The sequence below is a fragment of the Gymnogyps californianus genome, chromosome 3, assembly GCF_018139145.2.
Source record: "Gymnogyps californianus isolate 813 chromosome 3, ASM1813914v2, whole genome shotgun sequence".
Classification (NCBI taxonomy): domain Eukaryota; kingdom Metazoa; phylum Chordata; class Aves; order Accipitriformes; family Cathartidae; genus Gymnogyps; species Gymnogyps californianus.
This window is the reverse complement of record NC_059473.1, coordinates 22,557,587-22,583,778: the sequence shown is the minus strand read 5'-3', so window position 1 is coordinate 22,583,778 and position 26,192 is coordinate 22,557,587. Positions and strand designations below refer to the sequence as shown.

Below are 26,192 nucleotides of genomic sequence, written 5' to 3'. Positions count from 1 at the left end.
CTTTCACAGACACTACTAATTCAATAGTGTCACAGCTTCAGCCAGGTAGACCATTTAGGTGGACAGTTGTGTAATTTGCAGTAAGAGGAATATCCATTGACATTTAGTTACAGTGCCACTGAGAAAGTTCTGAGACCACTGACTGCTCTGGAAAGAGCAGAAAGATGGGTTTATTTCTTACCTGCATTTTGAATTCTACACACTGTATTATCATTTTTCCCCATCCTGATCTAGCAATGCTTCTTGAACAAGTCAGTGCATCTCACTTAAAGAAGTTTTTACAATGTAGCCAGCTGTACCGTTCAGAGCTAAATAGGTGTTGGTACGTAGGCATGGCCAGCCATTGCGTTCACATGGGAGAGAAGTTTTTAAGCTGAGAATCCTGCCTCTTCCTAACTCGTTGTGCTGGACATGAAGCATCTAATCCATGCAGTTAAGTTAGTAGGAGCAAACATTAAATTCAGAAGAGCTCTTCCAGCCTTAGGGGGTCTTGCAGTTCTGAACAGAGCACTTGCAAGTTAGCATTTGTCAAGACTGAGCCTGTACGGACACAGCCCTAGGTTAGCAGGTTAGAAATGCTTGGAGTTTTCCTTCCCAAGCCATGCTGTGTGGTGCCATTCAATAATGCTTGATTATGAAGAGAATTTGAACTTAATTGTTGCTTTATGACTCTGTTCTTATTCTTCAATATCAGCAGTATCTTTTGCATGTAAGGAAAAGGCCAGGTAAATGCATCCTCTTTTGCCTTCGTAGCTGTGGAAGATAGCTTTGAGCAGATGCCTTCAGTCTGGCTTCCCTAATTCGTCCAATGGTAGGATTCATTATGTGTAAGCAGGGCAGTGGTCAAATGTGTGCCAGACCCTCCATCTGGGAAAGGCCTTCAGCTGGCTCTCAGTGCTATTCTGTAAACCTTGTTATAAAATGTCAGAGGTTTGCATGCGTTGGTCCTTGCTGTTGTGCAGATGATAATGTCACAGGGAAGGCTCCTGCAGGAGGACAAAGCATGACAAACCAGCCTTTATCTTCTTTCTCTTGTCTTTCATTTATGAAGGATGATAACAAAAATGTAAACATGTATTCCAGATTGAAAGGTTTATTCGAGACACTGTGCTTTTTGGGGACTCTAAAAAGGCAAGTAGCACTTGTCTCTTCCCGTAGGAAGGCATTTCTCTTAACTATGGTTTTGATTGGTAAACGATGTTTGTACAGTCCTGGGATTTAATGTCTTCATTTGAATTGAATAAAGCCAGTCGAATACTGTTTGGCACTAGGCAACAAAGTACATATGTTGAGATGCCAAAAAGAGACTCTGCTGAGCTTTAGATGCTTCACATTCCAGACCTGTTACCTTGTAAGTGTAATATTTACCGGATTTCAGTCCAGCTGGAGATGAAGAGCAGGCCTGTGAAGGAGTGGAGAGTCAGGGAGATTTTAAGCTTGAGAAAGAAAAGCTTGAATGAGCTGGTATAGCATGCTAAATTCTTCCTGGGTAGTTGACTTACATGAAGACATGGAAAGAACAGTCACTCATGGGCAGTTTATTCAGGCTGAAATCAACGTGCATGGCAGTAAAAGAAAAACCGAAAAAGCAAGGGGGAAAAAAATGAAAGGTCTAGTCTAGCCGTGGATGAAAAGCCCCAAGCTTTTGTTTGCAAACGTGAATGGAGTCTTACAAGAGCAGTTTTAACACTTTTGCTCCTGTGCACACTTTGCTTTTGTACCTGTCGTGGTTTAACCCTAGCCAGCAACTAAGCACCACACAGCTGCTCGCTCGCTCCCCTCCAGTGGGATGGGGGAGAGAATCAGAGGAGTAAAAGTGAGAAAACTGGTGGGCTGAGGTAAAGACAGTCTAATAGGTAAAGCAAAAGCCGTGCACGCAAGCAAAGCAAAATAAAGAATTCATTCACCACTTCCCATCGGCAGGCAGGTGTTCAGCCATCTCCAGGAAAGCAGGGCTCCATCATGCGTAGTGGTTACTTGGGAAGACAAATGCCATCACTCCGAATGTCCCCCCCTTCCTTCTTCTTCCCCCAGCTTTATATGCTGAGCATGACATCATATGGTATGGAATATCCCTTTGGTCAGTTGGGGTCAGCTGTCCCAGCTGTCCCCTCCCAACTTCTTGTGCACCCCCAGCCTACTCGCTGGTGGGGTCGTGTGAGAAGCAGAAAAGGCCTTGACTCTGTGTAAGCACTGCTCAGCGATAACTAAAACATCCCTGATTTATCAACACTGTTTTCAGCACAAATCCAAAACATAGCCCCATACTAGCTACTATGAAGAAAATTAACTCTGTCCCAGCCAAAACTAGCACAGTACCCAGATGGCTTTGTCTACTCAGAGGACTTCTCCTTTAGAGGAGATCGTGGTCCACGGTTCAATTGGTGCTTGAACTCTTGTTTAAAAACAGAGCTGGAAAATGAGCAAAGCTGAATGACTGGAACTCATAAACATTTTTAATCTGTGCAAATCATAAAATCCAAAGCCTGAGAAGAAATGAGGAAACTTTGCAAAATCACCCTGATATTGCATGTTTCAGTCCCATGTGAGCACTGCTGGAGAATGATTTCAGATTCTTGTCTACCAAACCGAAATATCAGGGAGAAGCTGGATCCAGTTCAGTTGGACTTTATTGGATTATGCCTTCACGCTGTTGTAGCTGAAAAAAATGCTACGATTCCAAATATGATGTGTAACAATTGTGCAAATTCCTTAATCCTGTTTTCCATTCATTTACGTAGTAATTAAAACCATAGACCTGGAAACTGTTTTCACAGGCCACTTTCATTTGCACAGGCCTATTTAATTTCGTATATTTTGTGACTGTATATTCAATTTTACTCTCTTCCCCTTCCAGAAGAGAGTGAAACTTGATGGTGTTACCTTCATTATCAATCTGTGCATTGGCTTGGTTTCTTACAAGTTGCGCATTATTCCACTGTGCAGAACATGACAGTGTAATTGGCGGGGGGGCGCGATATTTCATTTTGTTCTCCTTAGAGGGCACCATAAAATGCTCTAATGAAAGAATCATCATAAGCTTAAGAGGAAGGAAAGTTTTAAGGGACTAATTGAAGAGGGGAAATGGCTGAATGGTTTAAAGGAATTAAATGATGGGAGAGCTCCAAGTGAGATGAGGCAGCAAAAGTAAAAGAGCTACCACCAACTGCGATGAATGATAGACGTGCACTTAAAAACTGTGGTCGTGGGGCTGTATAAGTATGCAGATAGAGGGAGGAAAAGAATAGTTCATGGTTTGTTCAGGAGACAGCATTTCCAAGGTACATCGCCTTACGTGCGGTAGTCTGCAGCCATAGGTAACAGGCAGTACTTTGTGCTCCAGACCTATGGCAGTAGGACACTACCCCTTCTAGGTCCATGTTAACAGGAAAAGCAACTTAGGACATGGTTTATAGTATACTCTTACTCAGTACAGTCATCCATGACGGAGCAAAGACCGCTGCGCTACTGGGTTCTGTGGGATACACTGTTTAATTTGATCTCTGTGCAAGGGATCTATGTTAACCAACTTCTGTCAGTTAAAACTCTACTCTCTTCCCATTTTAAAAAGAAAAATATTTTTGGGAAACTGGATGGCTCTATCTAGACTGGAATTTAATCGAGGCTGGGGAGGCCTGGAGAGCATTAGTAGCAGGTGGCTGTCCATTGGCCAGTTTGAGATGAATGGGACAAGCTAAGCCCAGCAGGTAAAATCTCTGCATGCTCGCAGAAAGTTGACACTTGTTTTCGTCTCTTTCACCAGGAGTTTGAACTGGAAGGCCACTAACAGCATGGGCATGAAAGCTATCACCCACTATTGCTCCTGCACAGAGGAGCCCTCTCCAAAACACAGGTTGGGTAGGTTGGAAAAGCAGTAACAGACATCACATTGCAGGTGTGAGGTGCATGAAGGATTTGGTCCTGTGAGCTCTCTTCAGTCTGAGGAGCTTCATGAGGACTGGATTCACGCCGTTCTCCCTCACTGCTAGGGGCTCTGAGGCAGGAAAGCTTTTAAGCACATGGCAGCACAGGAAAGCTCACAGGAGGACTTTGGCAGGACTGTGTTTAAAGTGAAGCCAATGCCTATGCTCTTTCTCTGAAGCAGAGTGGTAGGCTTCTTGCCCTGTTATTTTACCAAATATTCAGACTGATTTTACCACTTATCTCGTATACATTCACTTCCAGTTGGTTGAATCACCCTGCAGATGAACAAGAGGGGAAATAAAATGTTTGACTTGAAAACAAGAGAAATGATATTTGGATTATTCTGTGTAAGGTAGAGAGACACATAAACACAGAAGTATGAACAGCTTAAACTGAATTGTGAAATAGCCTGAGAATGTCTTTTCGCTGCCATTTCCTTGATTTCAACACCACCGAGTTTGTCATGTATGACGGCTTTGTGGTTGTTGTGACACTGTTGGAGAAAATTGGATTTGGGGAAAGTTTTCTTAGTTCTTTAAATAATTCAAAATGTTTTCCAGTTGTGTTTTTTTCTCCAGCGCAGCTTTGTTCTGCAGTGGTACATTTTTTGTAAAGTAGATTTTTGTATAGTGTTGCGTCGCCGTGGCAGTCTATAATCCTCAGGATATATCCAAGGGATTTCCAGCCATCCTCTTGGATTTCATAACAATACTTACGATTAGAAGCCCTTCTACACAGAAAATTAAAATGCAGATGTGTATTCACGGGCTTAAAACACAGCTCAAGTCATCCAGCACTAAAGGCACAAGTCAGAGCCTGTGATGAGTGTGTTTGCTGTCAGAGCGCAAGCTGTACCGAGCTGACGTTTAGTGAATGGCCTAATTTTACAGATATAGACATAAGACGGGTAACCACAGCTTACCTTAAAAGAAATATTAAGTCCATTTCCTTGGAGAGGTTAGCCTTATAAACATACTGGCCTGGTTTCTGGCACTGAAAGTGTATGCCTGTGCTTCTGTCCAAGGATCAGGCTTAATCACAATCCTCCTCACTGGAGCTGCCTTTTGGGGTCCCAAAAAGACCGCCCTGGTCCCCAAGTCTGGGGGGACCTGACTCGGGTTGTCCCTGCAGGACCACTGTCGTGTGGCTCTTGCGAGTGGCCTGACCCTGTGGGCTGGCTGCCTTTTATACCTTCAGTGTTGCTGGAGGAGTGCCGCTTTCTTCACCCGACTTGCGCAGCACCCGTGGGTGCAGGGGCATCCTGCCCATGGGCGACAGGTCCCGCCGGGGCTGCAGGATGCCTCCATCCCACCTGCCACCTCGGCTTCGATGCCTGTGGAAACCCTGGAGCTGGGAGGAGGGAGAGATGAGGAGCGTGCAGCTGCATGCAGGTGTGCCAAGCTCCTCTTGTATGCTGACAGGGAGAATAGATTTATGACAGAAGTAATTTTTTTTGGTGAGTCTGACAGATTCAATAAAAGTATGTCTGCACAATATATATATTTTAAATACAGCTCATTAGTAAATTGGCACTGAGATAACACCGTGAAGCCAGTTTTAATCCTGCTGGCTGGGCTGTCAGTGCAAGTGAAATTCATGAGAAAGGTGCCAGGAAGAGGAAGGATTTTAAAAAAATACATATACTTTCTCAAACACATGCACATACGTCTAACCTTACACCTAATCTGCTGTTGAGAAAGTAAAATGTTTTCTTAGATAAAAATTATTCAAGGTTACTTGGGTTTTGGGAGTATGATGACTGCTTAGAGATTTTTAGGCACTGCAGTCAGAATCCCAGTGTCTCTGTGTAAAGCAATGTAATATACAAGTAATGCAGCTGGACTTGTGATCGTGTCTGCCTCTTCAGCCCGATGGAGAGGTCTCTGGTTACAGATTGCTTCTGAAGATATCACTTCAGTAGCATGCAACCAGAAGATAGGAGAAGGGGTAATGGCTTTAAACTGAAAAGTGGTAGATTTAGATTAGATGTAAGGAAGAAGTTCTTTACTGTGATGGTGGTGAGGCGCTGGAACAGGTTGCCCAGAGAGGTTGTGGATGCCCTATCCCTGGAAATGTTCAAGGCCAGGTTGGATGGGGCTTTGAGCAACCTGGTCTGGTAGAAGGTGTCCCTGCCCACGGCAGTGGGGTTGGAACTAGATGATCTTTAAGGTCCCTTCCAACCCAAACTATTCTATGATGTGATTCTATGATACAAGGTTGGGAAGTGAAAGAGAAGAAAGGTATTTGTTATGAGGAAGACTGTTGGTCAGTCTTGTGAATGGTGGAAGGTTAATCTGTTTTAAGTCACTGAGGTCATTGCAGCCATAAAACCGCAGCTGAACAGTGCCAGCAAGTCAGGTCTTACTTCGCCATTGAGACAGGTTTTTGTGCTCCCTGGTGAGTTTTTTCTTTTTGCTGCCCGCCCCCCCCCCCCCCCCTTTTTTTTTTTCTTTTTTCTTTTTTTTAAAGAGGAGATAGGCAATTGTACTTGCAGTTCTTGCTTTATGATTCCTAGCTGAAAGAGGAGCAGCCTTTCATGGAGAGAGATGAAAGACACTAGGAGTATTTTTCTTACATTCCAGTGTAAGCAGAATAGCAAAGTACATACCTGAGAAGTTTCCAAACACAACACACATCTATTTACATATTTGATTTCAGTGGTGATACATGATAACCTGGGATTTCATTCAAAGGATCCTGATGGGGATTTGAAAGGAGTTCTTCTTCCCTGAATGTTCACAAAATAACTGCTGAAAGCTGAAGGACCTTTTGTTGGCAAACTAAATTCACGGAGAACAGAAGGGAGAGAAGCTGGAGACAGTTTTCTTGTGCTGAAAATCCTCTCTGTGCTTACAAGTGTGGGGGTAAATTCCTGGCCCTTTTGAAAGCGATGGGAATGTTTTGTCGGTGACTTCAATGGGACCAAAACTTCACTCAGGTTTCGGGGAGGCTTTGGTAACTCTATAACTTGTTCTAACGCCTGTTGACGGACGCAGCAGCTTTCCTGTTAGCTTGTGGCAGATCTTCCCAGCAGAAAAGGATCTGTCAGTTCCTGTCAGGAATGCATGGTCATGGGCTTGCTACGATGGCATCCGACCCAGGAGCGAGGGACACATCTGAAGATGTGTTTTTCTCTCTCACTATTAAAACTGTAGTGTTGCATAAGCAGCGGTGAGATTATAAGGTGTGCATGTTTGAGAGAGCGAGCTGTTGTGCTGTTTCTTTACTCCATATATTTTAACTTGCCACAAGATGAAGATTTCTTTGTTGAGAAACAAAGATAGTAGTATGGTTTGTGTTTACATTCCCTCTTGGCTCCTTTGTATGACAGGTGATGTGTAAATAGGACTTTGAGAAGAGGAGAATTGAGGTCAGACCTTTTAGACTTTCTAAAATGTGTGGAGATTTGTATATGCTGAAAGATGGTCTGGAATGGAAAAATCAGCATTTGCTGCTCTCCAGAATACTCCCAAGTAATTAGGTTACCCCAATTAAGCATTGCTCTACGGCTCAAAATTTAGACTGGAAAATAGCTCTTGTGATGCGTAAGTGTTGTTCTCATTACCCACCCCTGCATTTCAGCATGGACGAGGGAAAACAAGCCAACAGCCTGGAAAGCTTTAAAGGCAAACAGAGAGGAGGGTCTGGTGAGTTCACATGAGGGAATTTTTCTTCAGGAGATTCAAGCAATCATAAAGGCAGGGGCAGAAAGTGTCCACTGAGCACCATGCACCTGAGGGGGACTCGCAGGTGTTGCCACGCATGGTGCTAGGTTACCCCCGTTTCCAGCTACTCCAGCTTTTGCAAATAGGTAAATAGCGTTTCTTGCTGGGAGAGAAAGATCAGGTGTGGGGCTGTGCTACGCATGCTGCTTTGCCCCGAGAGGGGCCATCCCCTGGGAGGGACTCCACGCTCCTTTTTAAGAAATAGGAGTACTTGGCAGTGGTCACACCAAGTCTGCCTGGGTTGGAGTTTTGTTTTTGTTTTCCTGAAAGGGACCGGACCCTTTCATTTTAGCCAGAGGTTTCAGCGATTTTAACTGGCTTTTGATGCTCCTCCAGCTTCAGAGGTTTGGATCCAGGCAGTTGATTTGAGGCTCAGTGCTCAGTCTGACTCTTCTATAAGTTAGTACTCAGAGAGTTTTGTTTTATAGCAGAAGCGGTCTTGTGGGCAGTCCTCGCTTTCTTCAGAGTTCCAGAAGAAAAGTGCACTTTCTTAGAGGAATTCAGTCTTACTCAACAGAATGCACTTTCAGGACAGGAGAGTTTGTAAAGGACCAGGATTGTGGCTTGTAATTGCCTCAGGACTGCCCTGTGGCTGTAAAGTAGTAATAACACAAGTTTTTGCAATCTCTGTGCTGATACACCTTAGCATACATTCGAAGATGTAAACTCATGCATGCAGTCTGTGGTCCTTTCAGGTGTCTTCCTATACATTCCACAAGTGTTTCCTTTTTGTGGAGGACAGCCTGCACAGGCAGCTGGTTTCCTCCAAACTAAATTATGTAGCTTGTCTGGAAGGACTGTGTATGTTTTTCTGAAGTATTTTTCTCCCATTCCCAAAACACATTCAGATTTTCTAATCTTCTTTGCAAATGAGCAGTGATGGGGGACAGGGGAGGCGTAGAGAGAAGGTTAGACTAGCATCGCTCAGGCGATACACCACAGTGCTTACAGCCTGTCCCTGAAGAGGGTTATTCTGTGAGCATTGTTTTTTGATCACACACACTGGTTAGTTCTTGCAGCCTTTGCTCTCACAGCACATCACTTTTGTGGGGTATTTGTTCTTTAATGGTCCAGTCAAGGAAAACATAGGAGCTGATCACACTGACACCCAGCACAGACCAGTGGACCAGTACTGTATGGACCAGTTAGATGAAGGCTGGAGATGATACGCAGTAGCAAAAGAAAGGGAGGGAGAGGAAAGATGCACAGGGGATTTTTCTGACTTTTCTGCTTTTTGGTAGATTTTTTTTTTTCTGTGTAGCCCAGTGGCTTGGCCTCTAATCCTGCAGATATGTTTTTGAATTTTTTTAATCATTGATATTTTCTCCATATGTGGCTACACTCCAGCTCACAGAGACTGACAGAGAATTTTTGCTTTACCTTTTTGGGCAAAGTGAGCTAAGGAGGAGGCAAGATTTAAGGTGAAAGTTTTCTGTAAGTGTCAGCACCCACGGCTGGGGCTAGCTGGCCAAGAGAGATCCAGCTTCATTTCAGTGCCAAAACCCAAAACTGATTTTCAAAAGATCACAGAACAGTTGGGTCCTTTGAAAATCAGGCCAGAAACATCCAGTTGGAAGACTTCATTCTAGGGACATTTGGACAAATTAAAAAATCAACAACAAACAAAAAAAGCCTCAAAATACTGGGTGCTAAACACTTGAAAATCTGGTCTAGTCTTTAAAGTCTGGCTTAAAGCACAATAGAGGTTAATCCCTTTCTGCTTGCTGCACTTTAGCATTCATGGCATGGTTTGGGAAGGGAAGCTGGGTCTTTCTGTGGAGCTGCGCCACGTTAACTCTCTGTCCCCTTGCAGCAGGAGTGTTTAGGCAGCAACACCTCTCTGTCATTCGCAGGAGAATGATCGCGTGGACTTTGTCTGAGGCTTTTGGTCATCTTCTCAGATAAAGCAGAATGCTCCTGCAATTTTTCTCTTTGGTATTAAATTTGACTCTCCTTTGCCTTTTGGGTGATGGAATAGCTGTGAACCTTTTACAAGAAGGGTTCATTTGGGGGATCTGTCATAGCCCAGACTTCTTGGCTGTTGGTGTTGCACCTCATAGGAGGTGAACAAACATATGTGATATTGGCCCAGCAGTTTTTCTTCATATGGTACCTGTAGGAGAGGGAGGAAAGAAAAAGCCATAGCTGATGGTTCAAAATAGATTCTTCCTTCTTTCTAGCTGGTGTGGGTAGTATGGATTTTTTCAGGCTAAACAGTATTTCGGACTGAGCCTACAAAGACTAGTAGCTTCATGAGAATAATTGTGAAAGGGTGGCAGAGAAAGTCCAATGGAAAAAAGGATTTAAATGAGGGCTTTCTGGCTGATAAGATTCACTTAAATCAGACAGTTCAGTGACATAGGAAAATTACAGCCCTTCTTACAGTGGTCTCCAGACCAAATTAAGGAACATCCAAAGTCAGTTTCAGCTGCAGCATGTAAATACAGTTGAGGTTGAACTTGCAACATGATTTGGCCTTGTCCAGGGAGAACAATTACAAAAAAAGAAAAAAAAATGGTTTAAAATGGGTTGTATGGTTACAGCCTTAAAACAGCAATGGTAGCTTTTCTTGGCAGGGGCTGATGCCCACTGTAGGACTCGTATCCAGCTCCAATGTGCTAGTAGAGATGAAGTGACATGAATTAGGGAGTATGTAATAAGATGCCCTTTCCTTTGCATCTTTTCAGTGACCCACAAAGCCAGGACTTAACCCATTTTGTACCAAGAATCCCATGCAGCAGCTTTGCTATGACAACACCAATGATTTGAGTTTTATTTTACTACTTGTCTTTGTGAGAACTTAACCTAAACTTTAACTTAACTCTATGATTCTCCAGTGGCTAATTACACTGTCTCAGTGTCCTTACTATGCCAGTTGCATTTTGACCCAAAGACGACTGCAGGATGTTTTTCACCATTACAGAAATCAAAGAGTACAAAAGACAATTATGTAAGAGTGTCAAAGTCCATCAAACTCCACAGCAATAAGAGTATCTTGAAGGAATTAATTATTTGGGTAACTGGAAAGCAGGATACCAGATCACTGTGCTATTGAGGTCATAGCTTTGGCTAGTCATCTTTTGATTCAGGCTTGGTGAAGCAGTGAGGAAGTAGCAGCAGAACCAGAAGGCCCTTGTCACATTTTAAGTAAGGAACACATAATTTCATAAACATATCTTCAGAAAATTCCATCTTTGCCTTATTGTACCTATCTCTTCAATCTGGAGAATGTCCGGGGGTTGTTTACTTTCCGTATGTTGTCATAGATCTTAGTGTGTTTTAAAAGAGGAATAGCAAGTGGTTCAACAGTGGAAAATATGTCACAAAATCTGTTAATTAGGTAATTATTCTGTTCTAAACCTATGCCCACCTAGACCTTCACTGATGTATAGTTTTTGCTCATGGGGAGCTTGACAGAGACAGTGTAGGCAAAACAAATAAACTATGCATTTGTGCTATGTGAGCACTGCCAAGTGTCTTTGCTCTGAGCACTCTAGAGTCTGCTAGTGACATTTATTGAGTCTTCGTAGCCAGTTTATGGCATAATAATTACATGTATGGATTCCCTGCTGCATATCAGGAGCTCACTGTGTCATCATTACAAAGAAAGAAAAAGTTAACTAGTAGAAGAAGAAGTTACTGAAATAAGAAAACATCTTCAGGATTGGCTTCTGTTAGTATAACTGGTGAAAGAAAGTCATGTTTAAAGAGTTGCAGCAGGAGTCCCTGTAGGAGTGAGGTTTGGTTTCGTTGGTCTTTCTCCAAGGGGAATCACCTCAGGGACTCTAAAATCCACTGTCTTAGTGAAGCTGTATTGAGGCTTCCCTGTGTGACTGCAGGGACAGGTCCAGGGGTTAATATTGGTGGTAAAAGAGGGAACTGGTTTCAGATTTCAGTCTTCAGTGTTCTGATGCTCAAAAGGGTCATCCAGCAACTGGATCCCCAACCTGTTCTCTTTCTGTCTGTCTGTCTGATGAAGAAAGCTCTATCTTCCTTTATGTATGCCTGTCTGTTTCTCTTGTTAAGTGTCAGCATACCCACGTGCAGTAAATACCAAGACTGAAGTTATCAGAGAATGTGGAGTTGTGAACCATCCGCACCCCTTTGCCGGGGATAAATTATGTATCTGGGGATCATTCAGTGGAAGATTCCTAGCTGCCAGTTTCTGGCATGGGTGTTTCACCAAAACAGGTGCAATAACAGACGTTGTGTCTTACATTGCGTTGTAGGTGCATGCATACCCTGTTCTGCGAGAAAAGCTGCTCCAGAGTCATTGGGCCTCAGCTGAAAGCCTTATCCACTGTGTTCCCAGCAGTTTTTTTCTGACTTTCAGTGCAGTGTCCCTCCTCAATAGCAAATGGTTGATGAAAGATAAAGGTGATAGCTCATTGGCAGCTTTGTAGGTAAAAACTGGAGTATTGGAGTAAGTCTCTTACACTGCTTTTGGACTATCTGACTTTGAAGCCTTGCTGCAAGAGGCTGGAAGCGATGTCTGAGCGGAGAGCGGCGCAAGTGTTTCTGTCCAAGAGCAGTGATTAGCTAATGGATGTGCTCATAACTTAATGTCACAGAAGGATAGAGTTTCAGAGCTAATGAAAAGCTGATGTACAACCGATCTACCTCTGAGGGCCCATCCCAGTGTCCAAATATAACCTGTAGGCCTCCGTAATTTGCTTCACTGTATTTATATATCCCCTTTCGTTGCAGAGAGGCAGTTTCCAGCAGGATTCTGCAGTCACGTCAGGGTCAGGAGGGGTGAACAGAGTAATTATCCGTGGGCTTTGGGAGCCCAGATGCACTAAACAAGTTTCTAATTTCTTGGAGAGACTTTCGCTGGAAAAGAGGAGAGGATTTGTGACCCGAGTGTGCCTGACAGGAAGGACGGGATCCTGCTGGAAAGATGTGCCGTTACAGCTGACGAGCTGCCCATCCTTCCAGCAGTCTTGCGCATGCTGCTTTGCTTCCCACGTCTGGATGTCCTTAAAAGCAGCCTGACCCGGCTCGTGGCAGGGACCCGTATGTTGAGCAGAGAGTAAAATTCACACAGGGGGAGAAACGATGTCACATTATGCTGCTTGTTACAAAAAAAATGTAGGATTTGCTATCAGTGAGCTGAAATCTAAACAGCCTAAATGGTCCTAATAGTTAGAGGGGTTAGGGAAGCTTGCCAGAGCGTGGAAAGCATAACAACTGCATTTAATAACAATCAAGCTACTCTTATAAATATTTGCATGTGCTGCTTCAAAGCCTACTACATGGTCATTCATGTACTGCAGTTAGAAGGACGGGGGGGGGGGGGGGGGGGAAGAGGGCAAGAAGAAAAGGGCACTCCGTGTTTTGTAGCTGCCGTAATAAAGAATGGGCAAAGCACCAGAAAGAAAAGAAAAAGGAAAAGAAACCCTCCAAAGTTTAATAAACACAAAAGGGAATAAAAATAAATCTTTGGAGCATTTATTACAAGCCCTTGATGGAAGGATTAGATTGAAGCTCTCAGCCTTTCCAGTGTGGGTGTATGTGTGAAGTCGGCCTGTCTGGCCTCTTCCAATGAGAAAAGAAAAGTTGTTTACATTTTCTAACTTGGGCTGTGCATATAATTGATTTTTTTGTTTCAATAGCAGAAATGAAAATTCAGAGGGGAAAAAAAGCCTCGTTTGGATACAATTGAATTTAGGTCTTTTTCCTTGCCAGAATGAAAACCCAACTCTCAGAAGAGCTGTGTCAAACAGAGTGTTTTGTTTCTCCTGAAATGTCAGTACACACAGTACTTGTGAGGAAAGCTGTGGATATGCAGGGCTTAGTTCATCAAACACAACTGTGGAAGGCAAAAGTGTCATCCTTTTATGCAGGAGATTCCTGATTTGGGGAGTATCTCCAGAATGAAACAAACTCCTTCCATTCCCACTTTCACTTTAAGGGAGCTTGACTCCATCTCACTCTCCTCCCAGGAGCAATGCCTGGGGGTCTACGTGCTGTTTTGGACGGTCAGTCAGAGGATGTGTTCAGTCTCTCCTGTTGACGATGCTCCAACCTGGAGCAATACTGCAGACTGTTGAGTATTTTGGGATAGGTCTCCTGCACCCCTCCCATCCGTGCTTTTCTGCTCTGTCAGAGCAGGGCTGCTTTCTGTCCTAGTTGCTGTGCTGGCACAGGAGCTTAAAGGATGCTGGACATTGAACAAAGTCAGTAAGAAGCACAGAAACCACAGTGTCCTTATGCACTTAAACACTCACATACCAGAGTAAGTTTTAACCTGGCAGTTTGGACTGTCCTGTGTAAAGCAGCTGATGAAGTTTCAGCTTGTTCAAGAAAAAAAACAAACAAACCAAAAAGAATAAAAAAGCTAAACTTGTGATGGTTGGTGTTCAGCAGGCTAAAGGGTGGAGGAGGGATGCTGCCTTCGCCTTCTCCAACTGTGTTTTATAACTCTTGTCTCAACTGTGCTGTGATGATTGTGATTATGATTATGACAGCTGGAAGTCTTCAGTTTTTTGAGGGTTGAATAAATAATTTAAAGATGATAAAAATGGAATCTTTCATTGCATTTACTGTTCCCTCTCTTGAAAACAAAAGAAATTGTGTTTTCCTAGCTACAGGAAGCATACTGATTTAATTCCACTCATTAATGATAGTGGTTCAAAGAATACTTAAGGAGTCCAGTCTGCAGCAGAGTAACTGTGTTTGCAGACTAACTTGGTCAGAGTCATCCTGGCATCTACTGGAGTCATTGGGCCACAACCAGAGGGGAGTCCAGAGGTATCCGGCTGAGCCTGAATTGATACAACTGTCAGGTTAAGGTGGAGTCACAAAGAGAGATAAATTGCAGCATCTGAGATTGCTTAAAGGCTAATCCAAAACCTTGTAGACTCCATAGGGTTCTTTCCATTCCCTTAAAGAGAGTTGCAAGTCTCAATTCTCAGTCTTAATGTTGATTAATTTTCACGTAAACCTCAATTCTGCAGTCAGCCATTCTTTTTCAGAGGAAGGGTTCCAGCTAGTAGAAAAACCTGGGTTTTTTCAGCTGTCCATGAGTAATGCCTTTTCCTGAATTGACTTCCCGTGGATACTGTCATGAATGATAGAATAAAGAAATCAAATTTCTTATATGGGTTTTTGCAAGATATAAAACTGTCTTAAAAGAGAGGTGAAACTTCTGTAAGACAAGAATTCATTCTTATTCATGGTGGGTGTCCCATGCTTTCCAGTGGAAGGTAAATACTCGTTTGCTGTGTATACGAATGCACATATGCAAACACAAAAACATGCACACTGAAAGAGTATTCCTTCTCTGTCTATCTTCTTTATATATGAAAGAGAGAAAAAATGTAAATGCAGAGATGGTTCAGGAAAATCCATTCAGATGCATATTCACAGATTTGTAATATACAGTATCTAAAATACAGAAACTGAAAAGGAAGACTACAAATATAGCACAAGAAAGTTCTAGAAATAAGTTAGAAGCTAAATATAAATCAAACTGACAGTTAAATAGGACTTTTCAATCTGAAATAAAGTCAAGATGGACAGAGTTTGTCTGTGCCAGGGCAAGTGGCTGGCTGCTAGTTTGGCTTGTCCACAGGGAATGAAATGGTAGGTTGATGCCTCAAATAAATGACAGTGAAGGACAACTTACAACTCATCCTGGAAGCATCAGTCTTATATATACATATTACTATGCCAAATTATATTCCTAGTAGGATTAGGTTTGGCTGAAGAACAAGTAGTAGTCTCGGAGTTTCCTATAACAGAAGAATAAGTTGAAGAGATTACTTGTCTCTTAAATGAGGATATAATCTCTGAACTGAGTAGTTTTTATAAGAATTTGCAAAACGTATCGAAATTAAGATCATCATTGCATAAAGTTAAGCTTTTCTCAAAAGACCTTCATGTGGTATTTTGAGAGAGACCGGCGCTAATGTGTTGCTCATGGGAGAGAGGAGCAGTTCTCGTGCGGCGGTAGTTTGCATCCGTTTTTCCTTGTTCTCACTATAAGATTGTAGCAGTTTTCTGTCAATAAGCCTGGTAGGCAAGAGTACCGATCATAATGCTTTGGGGTTTGTTTTCGAGCACTGCCGATGTGAAAATTTGAGAACTGTTTTTTTGTTTCTTTAATTAAAGGGGATCATAAGGAAGCCTGGGGCTTCCTGTTCGTATTTATACCTCTTACCCGTTTGACTGTACTGAGGGTCTGCTTTGGGAAGTACTCTTTCAGAGGATTTTTTAAAGTATTTTGTGAACTTGTCATCTGTCACTTAATAATGTATCTACAGTTGAGGCTGAGATTATTTCTTTATCGTCAAAGATTTTCTCATAGCTAGGATTATTTTTCGGAGTTTTTACCTGTGATGATTTAAAAAAGAGATTTTGGCTCAATTATCTAGAGGGAACGTGTTTGTGAATTTTGTGAAGCAGAATGAATTTGCTTTATTCTTCGTGTTACTGACTTTTACTACTTACTATTTATTCTGTAGTCAGATTGAGCTTAGAATTATTCAAAGAGCTACAACAAATCAGTTATTAAATGTGTAACTGTGAGTGGTGTTCCCTCGTGTAGCCAGGAGCTGCTGCGTTGCTCAGAAGTTCTGGTAACAGCAGCCAGTCTAGAAACACTAAATATTTGGAAGAAGGTCTTTAAGTTATTAATACGTCTTACTGATATGAGTAAATATTATTAAGGATTTATTCGAACTACCTTTAATCATTAGTAGTTAGAAATAAAGGTAAATGTACTGGACTTGGCTTCTCCCATCTCTTTACATAGAAATGATAACTTGTGTGTATTATGTCTATTAAGAATTAGGTATCTTCCAGAAGAAGGTACTTTATTTGATTGATAGATGCCTGGATAGCCGAGGGAGGCAGCGGAGCAGGAGGCCTCGCTGGGATTTCGGACAAGGCCTAGGTCTTTCACAGGCACTGAACAGCTCACCTCCCTAACGTCGAGGCTGTCATCTCCCGCTACTGCATGACAAATCCTGAGCTACGTGACTAGAGGGAAAACTTTGTGTTGTGTAATTATGATCTGAAGTCTTCCTGCTGGCATGGCCCTAGGGAGGCCTGTGAGCTTTGCTTCCTCAGCTGAAAATCCCCCCCGCCCCTCAAAGACAATTTTCCTCTTTCTTTTTTTTCTTTATCCACTTCAGTTTTCATGCTGTAAGAGAAGAGGAAACCTTTCCCTTGGTTTGAATGGAGATTTTTATCAGGGCCTTTGAATCATTTCAACTCCTCTCTGAGTTTGGCTCTGCAGTTTGAGGAGAGCCTTGCCAGGCAGCAGGGCGAGGAGGGTGTCTCGCACACCGGGAGGGTGGTCAGGGACGCCGCGCACGTGTTTCTCTTCGTGCTGCTGGCCAGGACGGGGTGGAAAGGCCTCAGATGATCGCTGAACCCTGTACAGTAACCCGGGTTGGGCAGAAGTGCTTTGCTGCTTAGCCCTCAGTCAGGGTTTACAGCTGGGAAGGAGGAAGAGACTGTTTTGAAACCTAAACTGATATGTTTAACACTGTTATTGAAGACTTGAGTCCATTTTTCTAACTGTTTTTTCTGCTTTCCCCCAATATATAGTGAGGAGTGGTTACATTTATGGCTTTTACTGCTTCCAAGTGGTCAAAATTAATGTAATTCTGTTTATAATGTCTACTGTCTGCTTGCCTTTTCCCTCCCTTCTTCCTCTTCTCTTCCTGCCCTTGTCACTATAATCAGAATGGATATTTTGTTCCAATAAAATCCTTTAATAACTGAAATATGAAACAAAATCTGAACTGGCTAATTTATGCTCCATATTCGGGGGGGAAGTGGGCTTCAGAGAACATACAGATCAGATGAGTTGCTGTTACTTGTCTTAGCGGATCCCTGTGAACTCTGCAAGTCTGAAGGCATTTGCCAGATACTAACTGTTATGATTTTTTCCCAATTTATAAGCATCCAGGATTTTCCACCAGTATGTTGAAAGAGGGGAGGTTTAAATGCATGACCTGAAATAGAGTTGGAAATAGTTGTTAATCTCTATTAATATGGTATTCCTATAATCAGACACATGTGGGGTTGGTTTTGGTTTTTTTTATTAAATTGTTAATAATATTAAATTGGCCATTGGAAACTGAATCATGATACAGATATTTCCCTTACTGAGGCTGTCTTGTATTACAGTGTTTGAAGGAACAATGTATTTTATAATTTAAAAAAAAAATAAAATCACGCTGCCTTCTTGCAGATGCCATCCCACCGAGCTATTACAGCCTTTACTTCCGAATCGTCAGATTTGACGTCTCAGCGATGGAGAAGAATGCCTCCAACTTGGTGAAGGCCGAGTTCAGGGTCTTCCGCCTGCAGAACTCGAAGGCGCGGGTCTCAGAGCAGCGGATAGAGCTGTACCAGGTACGGTGGCACCTCACACGCGTCGGCTCCCCATCTTTCTGCAGCAAACCCGCCTGGTACCCATCCAGCAGGGAGAAGTGATTGAGTCCCGTCTTTCCAAAGTAGCCTCTTATTTCCTGTGCCTTTCCTAGAAAGGACTTTATTCAAAATCATATGAAGCTGAAATGTGCAAACTTTTTCTAGCAGTTGTGCCTCAGAACTCCAGAGTTTCAGCATGTAATGATAAGTGACAGAACAAGACATCAAACAAGTCATCCCCAGGATCTCTGTCTCCCAACACCTGGCCTGTACTGTAGTTTACATAGAAATCAAATTCCTCTCTCTGGCCTGTATTCAGGTGAAGCCTGTTAACCGTTCCTCGCAGAAATGGCATTGTTAATAATTGAGTTTCAAAGCTTAGCAGTTTCAGACCTGGCTTCTGTATAGTAGCCCAGGGGTTGAGGCAAGGGAGTGGACAATTGAGGGATTGAGGAGTGAGGAAGAAAATGACCCCGTGACTCTCTCCTGAGTGTTGATAAGATTGATGTCATTTAATCTTTAAAGACTTTAAAGCTGTTAAAGTCACTTACATAGAGTCTGTGTGTTTGTGCAAATATTGTCGAGAGCATATTTCATATGAAGCATAGTTCACTTTGCTGAGAAACACAGCAACCAAAAGGGGCTCAGCTCCCAGCTTTTATACTGAGTAAAACTCATGGTTGTTCCAGCAACCTGGGACTTGTTCTGCTGAAAACCCTGCCAGGTAGGTTATCACCTTGTAAAAGTGTATTGAGCCCCTCTTTGGCTCTGTTCTTGCTGCCCTCATTAGCTGTGCCTGAGCACTGCCATGGGTTTGCAGCACTATAGAGTCTGGTTTAGATCCAGTGGGTGCAAATTTGAGTTAGTCTTCTCCCTCACTTTCAACGTTCACCTTTTTCTGCCTGGTCTAGTCAAGTGCAAGCCAAACTTGGAGGAGAAACGGGGGGAATTTGGGTTCACATGCTTGCTGAAGTGACAGTATAAGCCAGCCTTAGAGGCTGACAGCAGGAAAAGGTGCACTGGACTGTTTAGACATTGTTTAAACGTAGGAGAAGCGTGATTCCCAGTTGAATGTGGTTCAGGTCCACAGGTGGTCACTGGGAGCTTGGCTGCCTTCCTTCCCAAGGACAGGCTGGCAGAAAAGTTGAGTAAATAACGTGTCATTTGGTAAAAGAGAAAGCTAGGAATCTTTAATGAGAGTCGCAGGTGTTGTCTATATGTAACAGCTGTCACAGAGAATTACACTACGAGTCCCTGTGATGCTGCCACACCAGCCTCTTGAAACGATTTTATGTTCTGGCTTGACCTCACTGTTCAGACATCCTAAAAGGAGTTGATGGCATCTCTGGGCTTTCTGTTGTTCTACTTTTGAGAGCTGTTAGTCAGCCGCCTGAAAGGAGTACAGCTGTGGTTGCCTGAGCTCAGTTCATTGCCTTTCCGTGTTTGAGGAACATGGGACACAAAGGGTTCAGTGGAGGTAGGGAAGAAAGGGCCTTTGCTTGGCTGGGATTTCACCTTGTGATGAGAAACAGCTGGAGCTTATTTGAGAGAGCCTGACTCCAGCAAGCCTGCGCCCGTGGAGATGACTGACACCTGCATCCAGGGCAGGTACTTGGGTTCTTTAGATAAATATATAGCTGGTGAGTAAGATAGTTTCTTTTTTAGGCTGGGTGGAGCACATTGAGTGACGTGTTAGGTGAGTAATGAGTGCAGGTTATTGTAGGATTAGATCTTTTCTCCACCAAGTAACAGGCAAGCCAAAGGCAGCAAGCTCTGAGTGTGTGTTTGTGCTAAGCATATTTTAGGCATAATATTTTAGTTTAGCATATTTTAGTTACTTTGCTCCTTTGCCTGTAGAGAGGCAAACTGTCTCTGGAGCATTTCCCTTGCAGAGCACCTATTAAAATGATAAAAGCTGCTTGGTAGTTCCTCTCTGCTTTACTTCTTACAAACTCCTGTAGCCTTCTTCTGCTGGTTGTTTTTTCCCTGCTTTGGTCATATTTCTTGCAATCTTGTATGCAGCTCTCCCCAAAACCTTGTATGGAGGTATTAGCTCTGTGATGGCCAGTCTGAACTGCATGGGTTCCTTGCCAGCAGCTCTACTGCAGGAGCGTGAAAGTCCCTAAATATTGCTGCATCTAATCTCCATCACAAAGCGTGAGGTGAGCATGTTAGGAGAAATTGAAGAGGAGGGACACACGATCCTTATGGGTCCCTTCCAACTTGAGATATTCTATGATTCTATGATGTATTGTAGGACAGTGCTATAGAAAGCATCCTAAAACTTAGTATATGAATTTTAGAGATGAGAAAGAAGAAAATCCAAGGAGCTGAAGGTGAGGAGGGATGGGTAGGAGGCATGGGTGCCACAGTGATGCTGGAGAAGATTCAGGGCTGCGTAATGATAGATTGATAGTGCAGATAGGGGTGTCTAGCAGTGGAGGGAGGTACAGATGTGGGAGGTAAAAGGGGAGAATGAGGAAGATGCTCATTTCAGTGGAAGTAGGAGAGGCAAATACATTCTGTAAGGGCTGAAGTCTTATTCAGGTATCTTTGCTTCCAGCATGAAAAGCCATGCATGGAGAGCGAGCGTCATAGAGGAGATCGCTGGTGGAGTTGGCCTGTGCAGCCACCGCTCCTCCTCCGTGCATAAGCACTGCTTCCTGTCTTGTGAGATACGTGCTGGGCTTGCCAGGGCTGTTGTGCCCAGAAGGAACAATGTGGTTTTTTGCCTTGCATAAGCAACATTTAATTATTAGGGTTTGGTTGTTTTTTTTTTTTTTCCTCCCACCAAGTTTCAGGTTGGCTAGTGTTTTGCTTTGTTGAGGAGATCTTCTTGATGAGGGTTTTTGAAATTCCTCTCATACCTGCAGTTGCAGGGAATGGTTGTTCCTGTGTCCCCTCATCTTTCTCAGTCAAGCAGGAAGAGAGGGGCAGAAGTCTTCTGGAGAGTCAGAGCTCTCTTGTGGTTCACTGGGAAAGTGGCTGTCCCTGAACACATGCAAGTCTCCTAACTGCTCTCCAAGAGCTCTCTGATACAGTCCAGTGGCAATTTAGTAGTAGTATATATACCACTGGTGCAGAAGGGACAATATTACTCTGAAGGACTATTTTAGGAACAGCTAGAGACAAATGTGCAGGATAAATGGAAAAAATAAGCAAGCAGAATATAAATATTTTGTTTCTCCTCCTGATTCTTTCCTTGTGTGGTCCTCTGACCTTACAGATCTACCCTTTAAAATGAAAAAAGAAATGCAAGACTGCACCTTTTCAGCTAAGCTTTCCTCGGGCTATACTTGGCTCCCTTTTCCAAACCACATCAGAAGAGGACTTTGTGTTTTCCTGCAGCCCTTGTTTGCACTGACTCCGGGAAGGCAGTCTGGGGCTGCTTGGCGTGGCGAGCCAGGGCTGTGGCCCCTTGCTGCTGGCCCCCAGCTCAGCAGCAGCAGCAGGACCCTGTTCCCACCTGAGAGGCAGGGTTGGAACAGAGAGCACCCTGTCATATTTATGCTGGGAGCGAGTGGTTGTGGATCAGTTTGCCAGGTCTGCTGCCCCTCAGGTTTCTCTGGGCAGTAGGTCCTGGAGATTAATTCTCATGGAGGTGCCCTGGATGCGTCCGTGAAGCCAGTGGGGGAATGGTAATCCCCGAGAGCAGAAGCAGTTTCTTTAATGTCTGTTTTCACCCAGAATACTTCTCTTGGTATTTAAGGATTAGTCAGCCACATCTGTGTGTTCCTGCGCAGATGGGAAGCGCAGTGCACATATTAAGTAGTCTTAGGATGGAAAATAATAAAACTCATAGAAGTAGGAATTAAGTTTCTTTTATAAGGCTGGTATAAAAGCTTCTGCCTTTTCTTGGCTCTGGTTAAGTGAAGCCACAGAGAATTAAATTCTTTAAAGGCACTATCTTTTCTGTTGTTTCTTCTGCCTGAAAGTGAGGGTTAATCTGCTGGTGGTGCTGCTGATCATCAGCACGTTGGAGAGTGGGAAGCCCGGAGGGAAGGAAGGAAGGAAGGAAGCGGCAGACCTCAGACACAGTGAGCGCTCTCCCGCGCTTCTCCTCCTGTCCTTCCACTGCTCCGTGTTTGCTCAATGCACTGCTCAACGTGCACCAAGACTTCAGAAAATATTAAGAGGATAAAGTACTTTTGGAGGAGGGAAGAGGAATAATATTAAATAAACAAGTTTTAGCATCCTCCAGTGGCCCTTGCTATGTTTTTAAAGATTTATGCCAAATGCAGGCTTTATTGGAATTTGATCAGATAAAGCTCAGTTGTTATGGGAATGTCTTTGTTCATCAGTTTTCTTGCCTGCTTTGAAGACTTCATCACATCTTTCTTTTATTAAGGTGCTTCTGTATTTATGAATAAAGTCCCTGCACCCTTCAAAAAAAAGCTTGTCTTTTATGAATAAGCATTCCAAAAAATAAATAGGCACCACCGCAAAGCTGGACGAGTGGAAACCCTCGCAGGGCGAAAAGCCATCCTTCAGAGAGCATTGTGGTATTGTTTTTAAGGTATTTTTATTATGTACAGACGGTCAAACAATAACAAGTAATAATTACTTCCTATGGAAGCGGTGCCATGTTTTGTTAACACATCATAAAGCATCACGAAAAATGCAGCCGAAGCACTGGTTTTTATCGTCGTCGTTATCCAAGGCTGCTGTGGGTGGGGGTACCTGAGGGGCTGCAGATGGGGGGGGACGTACCACAGGACATATCAGAGCGCAGGGTTGGAGCAAACAAACAGCGCCAGGTTAAAGCCCAGGGGGCACGTTGGATTGCGATGAAGAATTTGAAGCAAGCAGGAGCAGACCTTTGGTCTGTCTGTGTCAGGGAGGGCCTGGTCCATGCTGAGGGCTCCTGTGGAGCTTGCTCAGGGTCTAGGAAGAACCGTCTGCCCTCCAGACAGTGGTAACCCCCGTTTCTTTAAGGGCCTCTCTTCCTGCTTGGAGGTATGAGGAGGAAGATGCTGTGGAACATATTACCCCATTATGAGTCAGATTTAAATTTAAACCACAGTCGGTTGTTCAAATACTTTCAATTCAGACAGTGTTTTGTCTTGTTTTTCAGTTAGGGAATACGTTTAGAGCGAGCTACTATAGATTTGGGCCAAATCTCCACGGTGCAAATCTGAGGCAATTTACACTGACTGCAGCAGAGCTACTCCAGACTGATCTCTGTATAATCAGGAGCAGAGGGGCCTTGCTCTCTTTTCTTGCCAAAAAGTGCCGTCTCTAATGCCACGGAAGAAAATACCAGGAAGCAGGATTTGTGGCTGTGAGCTAGTGCAGGATGTCTGTATTACAGATATCACCTGGGGCATTTTATTTTAATTGGCTGCCGTCGCTGTGACCCACATCTAAAGTAGCATATTTGGATCTCACAATTTATGTATTGCTGTCCTGAAACCAGACTCTTGCGATCTGAAAGGTTACAAGGTTATGTTAAATGGCAAACGTACAGTACTCTTTGAAGTGCCAAACTCAGTATGAAGTGTGGACCTAATAACTTTCTACTCTACCAACCTCCTCCTCCTTCCCCGGCCCCCTCAGCAACAGCTCAGGACCAGAGGAAGTTAATTTGCAGTATATGTCAGTCGAATTGCTGCTTTCTCCTTGTTCCTTTTTTTTGGATCAAAATACTGTATCCCCTACAAAAAAAAGTCAGTACGCTGGAGATCATGTATAGAGTACCTTTGGCAAATAATCTGTGAGCGTGGGTGAGGGGAAATATTTATCGCTGCGTCATATTCACTGTGATTTGAGAGCTTATCTCAGATGCAGCCACCTCTTGCCAGGAACAGAGCAGTTATTGAAGACAACTTGGAGACGTATATAATATCCCCATTAGCTACTGGCACGAGCCAGCATGTACTCCCAGCTCGACACTGCTGTGTGTAGAAATGTGGGGCACTAGGCTGATAGATTTATTGCTGTTTGCAGTGCGTGTACATTATAGGGAGCATAGGAATGCGGGACATGGGTCAGAAACCAGACGCTAGGTTTGGGTTCCTGCTCTTTGGGCTGCAGTCTGGTGGGGTAGCCAAGCCCACGTGACACTGAGACACGAGCAAGTTTTAACCAAGCACCACAGCGTGGTAGTTACTGGGCTGAGGAACGTCAGGTTGGCTTGCTGGCCTTGTGGTAGGGAGCCCGTTGGAGGGGGGGAAGGTAATATTGCTGTTTTGGGGAGGTATAGGAAACAATGTGAAGCTTTGTTGGAGAGAAGCCTATATGAAGAAGAATAGATGACAGAAGAAAATGGAGGAGGACAGGAGTGGTTTGGGTGGAAGCCTGTAGGTGGTGGGAAGAGAAAACCACGGGGAGAATCATGACTTACGGAGAACAATGCAGGCAAGAGGAAGGGAAGAAAGAGGAGTGACTTGCAGAAGAAGACAGCATCTTAGAAGAAGTAGTAAGTCCAAATATTCAGATAGCAAAGAAAGTTGCATGCCAAAATGTTGCATTAAAATGCATGTGAACATGAGATATGGCTGTCAGGGACAGGACTGAGGAAGAGGAAGGGCTTGGGAGACCTGTGCATAAAGGGGAGGTGAACACAGGAGTACCCCGCAGGATCTAAGGGATTTGGCTAGAAGACAGGAGAACCCACTCTGGTTTTGTTGACTTTGGCTCCTCTTTGTTGATATTTTAATAAAACATAATGTGCCTCTGGCAAGTTAAAGCTAAATGCTAGATAAGTTTACAGGATTTTTTTGTTTTGCTTCATTTTATATAAAATCTTTCTTTGGAGCTATCTTAAAATCTCCTAAACGGCAGGAAATTGCACTCAATATTTCAGAATCTTCCAGGAGAAGGACCCCAGACCCTCCGTTCTTGTTTATTGCTTATACAATGCAGTCTTCCTGCCTGCTTAAGCATAAATCAGACTGAACGGCCTCAGGGCTGTATCCCCGACTTACACTGCACATGTATCTCCAGTGGCAGGAGGAAGGCCCTGTTTGGGGAACAAATGGAGAGGAAATCCCTTCTCAGGATCCATTCTCTTCCTGGAGCTCATCCCTTCACCACAGGGCAATGCAATGAGTCAGTCACAGTGATTCCATGACATACTTGACTTCCCCTCCATTTTTGACCTGCTTTAGCCACTCATCTCTTTACCCCCCTCACACTTCACCTTCTTTTACCTTTAAGCGAGTAGCAGCCAACACTGTAAGAGAATCCTACTGCAGCTGTAGCCCATCCAGATATAAAAGGGATTGGGTTATGTGTGCAATATGTTCTTTTTATTTGCAAGTTTGCATGAAGAACGTGTCTGGCAAGTTCTGAGCAGATGGATCAGAGCACTATGGTTTTTTTTAAAACTTTGGCAAGTACTCTATACCTTTGTATTTTGGCAGGAACTCTGCATCTCATATACTAGTCTCTAAAGATTCTGCCCTCGGTTTTGAGCCTGATTCAGAGACCTTTGCAAGTAATGGAAAGACTTCCATTGATAAGCAGAGAGGTTGTAAAGTCCTTTTAACTCCATAGCACTGAAGGCAGAGTCTGAATTACTCTTTTGCAGAAGTGGTTACAAGAAGAGCTTGAAAATCCGCACTGAGAATTTTTGAAAAAATACAGTCTCTTGCACTAGCGGTGATAAGAAGAAGCTAAGATTTTGATAGCCAGTAGGTTCCCAATTATCTGGCAAAAGGTACTACGTGGAGGCTTTGCACTTTACAACGTATGTTTCCACAGGTAATGAGTAAGAAACTGGAGAGGCTTGCAGGAGAACTAAGGGTTTGCTTATCCTTGTGTCCAAGATAGGATCAAAGACCTTGAACTTAACCAGGGAGTGAGAAAGGACTGAGAATTAGCATGGTTATTTTTTAACTTCAAGCTTCAGAAAGGGCTAGATGAAGTCCCTGAGAGCTGTCTGAGGAGACCTTTGAAATCTGGAACCAGGCAGCGAGTGAATCTTTCAGTAGGGTGAATAGTACGTAAGAATTTGGAAACCACAAGCGGCTGCATATGCAGACCTTGGCAATCTGGTTATTTCACTGCAGAGGGTTAAGCTGGAGTCCCTTGCAGGTTTATTCTAGTTCAGAAGAGGTTATCCTAAACGGCAGTTTTCAGCCATGATGTTGTGCATAGCTGAACTTATCTCTGCTCTGATGTTAACCAGCATTAGCACATCATTTACCACTG

General features: G+C 43.5%; 1 protein-coding gene across 2 annotated transcripts in view; it reads left to right on the top strand.

Annotated features, from left to right (window-relative positions):
• TGFB2 (transforming growth factor beta 2) overlaps positions 1 to 26,192 on the top strand; it is a 66,388-nt gene that overhangs the window by 24,896 nt on the left and 15,300 nt on the right. The window contains exons 3-5 of one of the 2 annotated variants that reach the window (XM_050894424.1): positions 3,700 to 3,733; positions 5,641 to 5,665; positions 17,857 to 18,020. In XM_050894424.1, coding sequence (XP_050750381.1) covers positions 3,700 to 3,733; positions 5,641 to 5,665; positions 17,857 to 18,020 — 223 coding nt within the window. The remainder of the gene's footprint in view (positions 1 to 3,699; positions 3,734 to 5,640; positions 5,666 to 17,856; positions 18,021 to 26,192) is intronic. The other variant, XM_050894425.1, reaches the window with a different exon arrangement.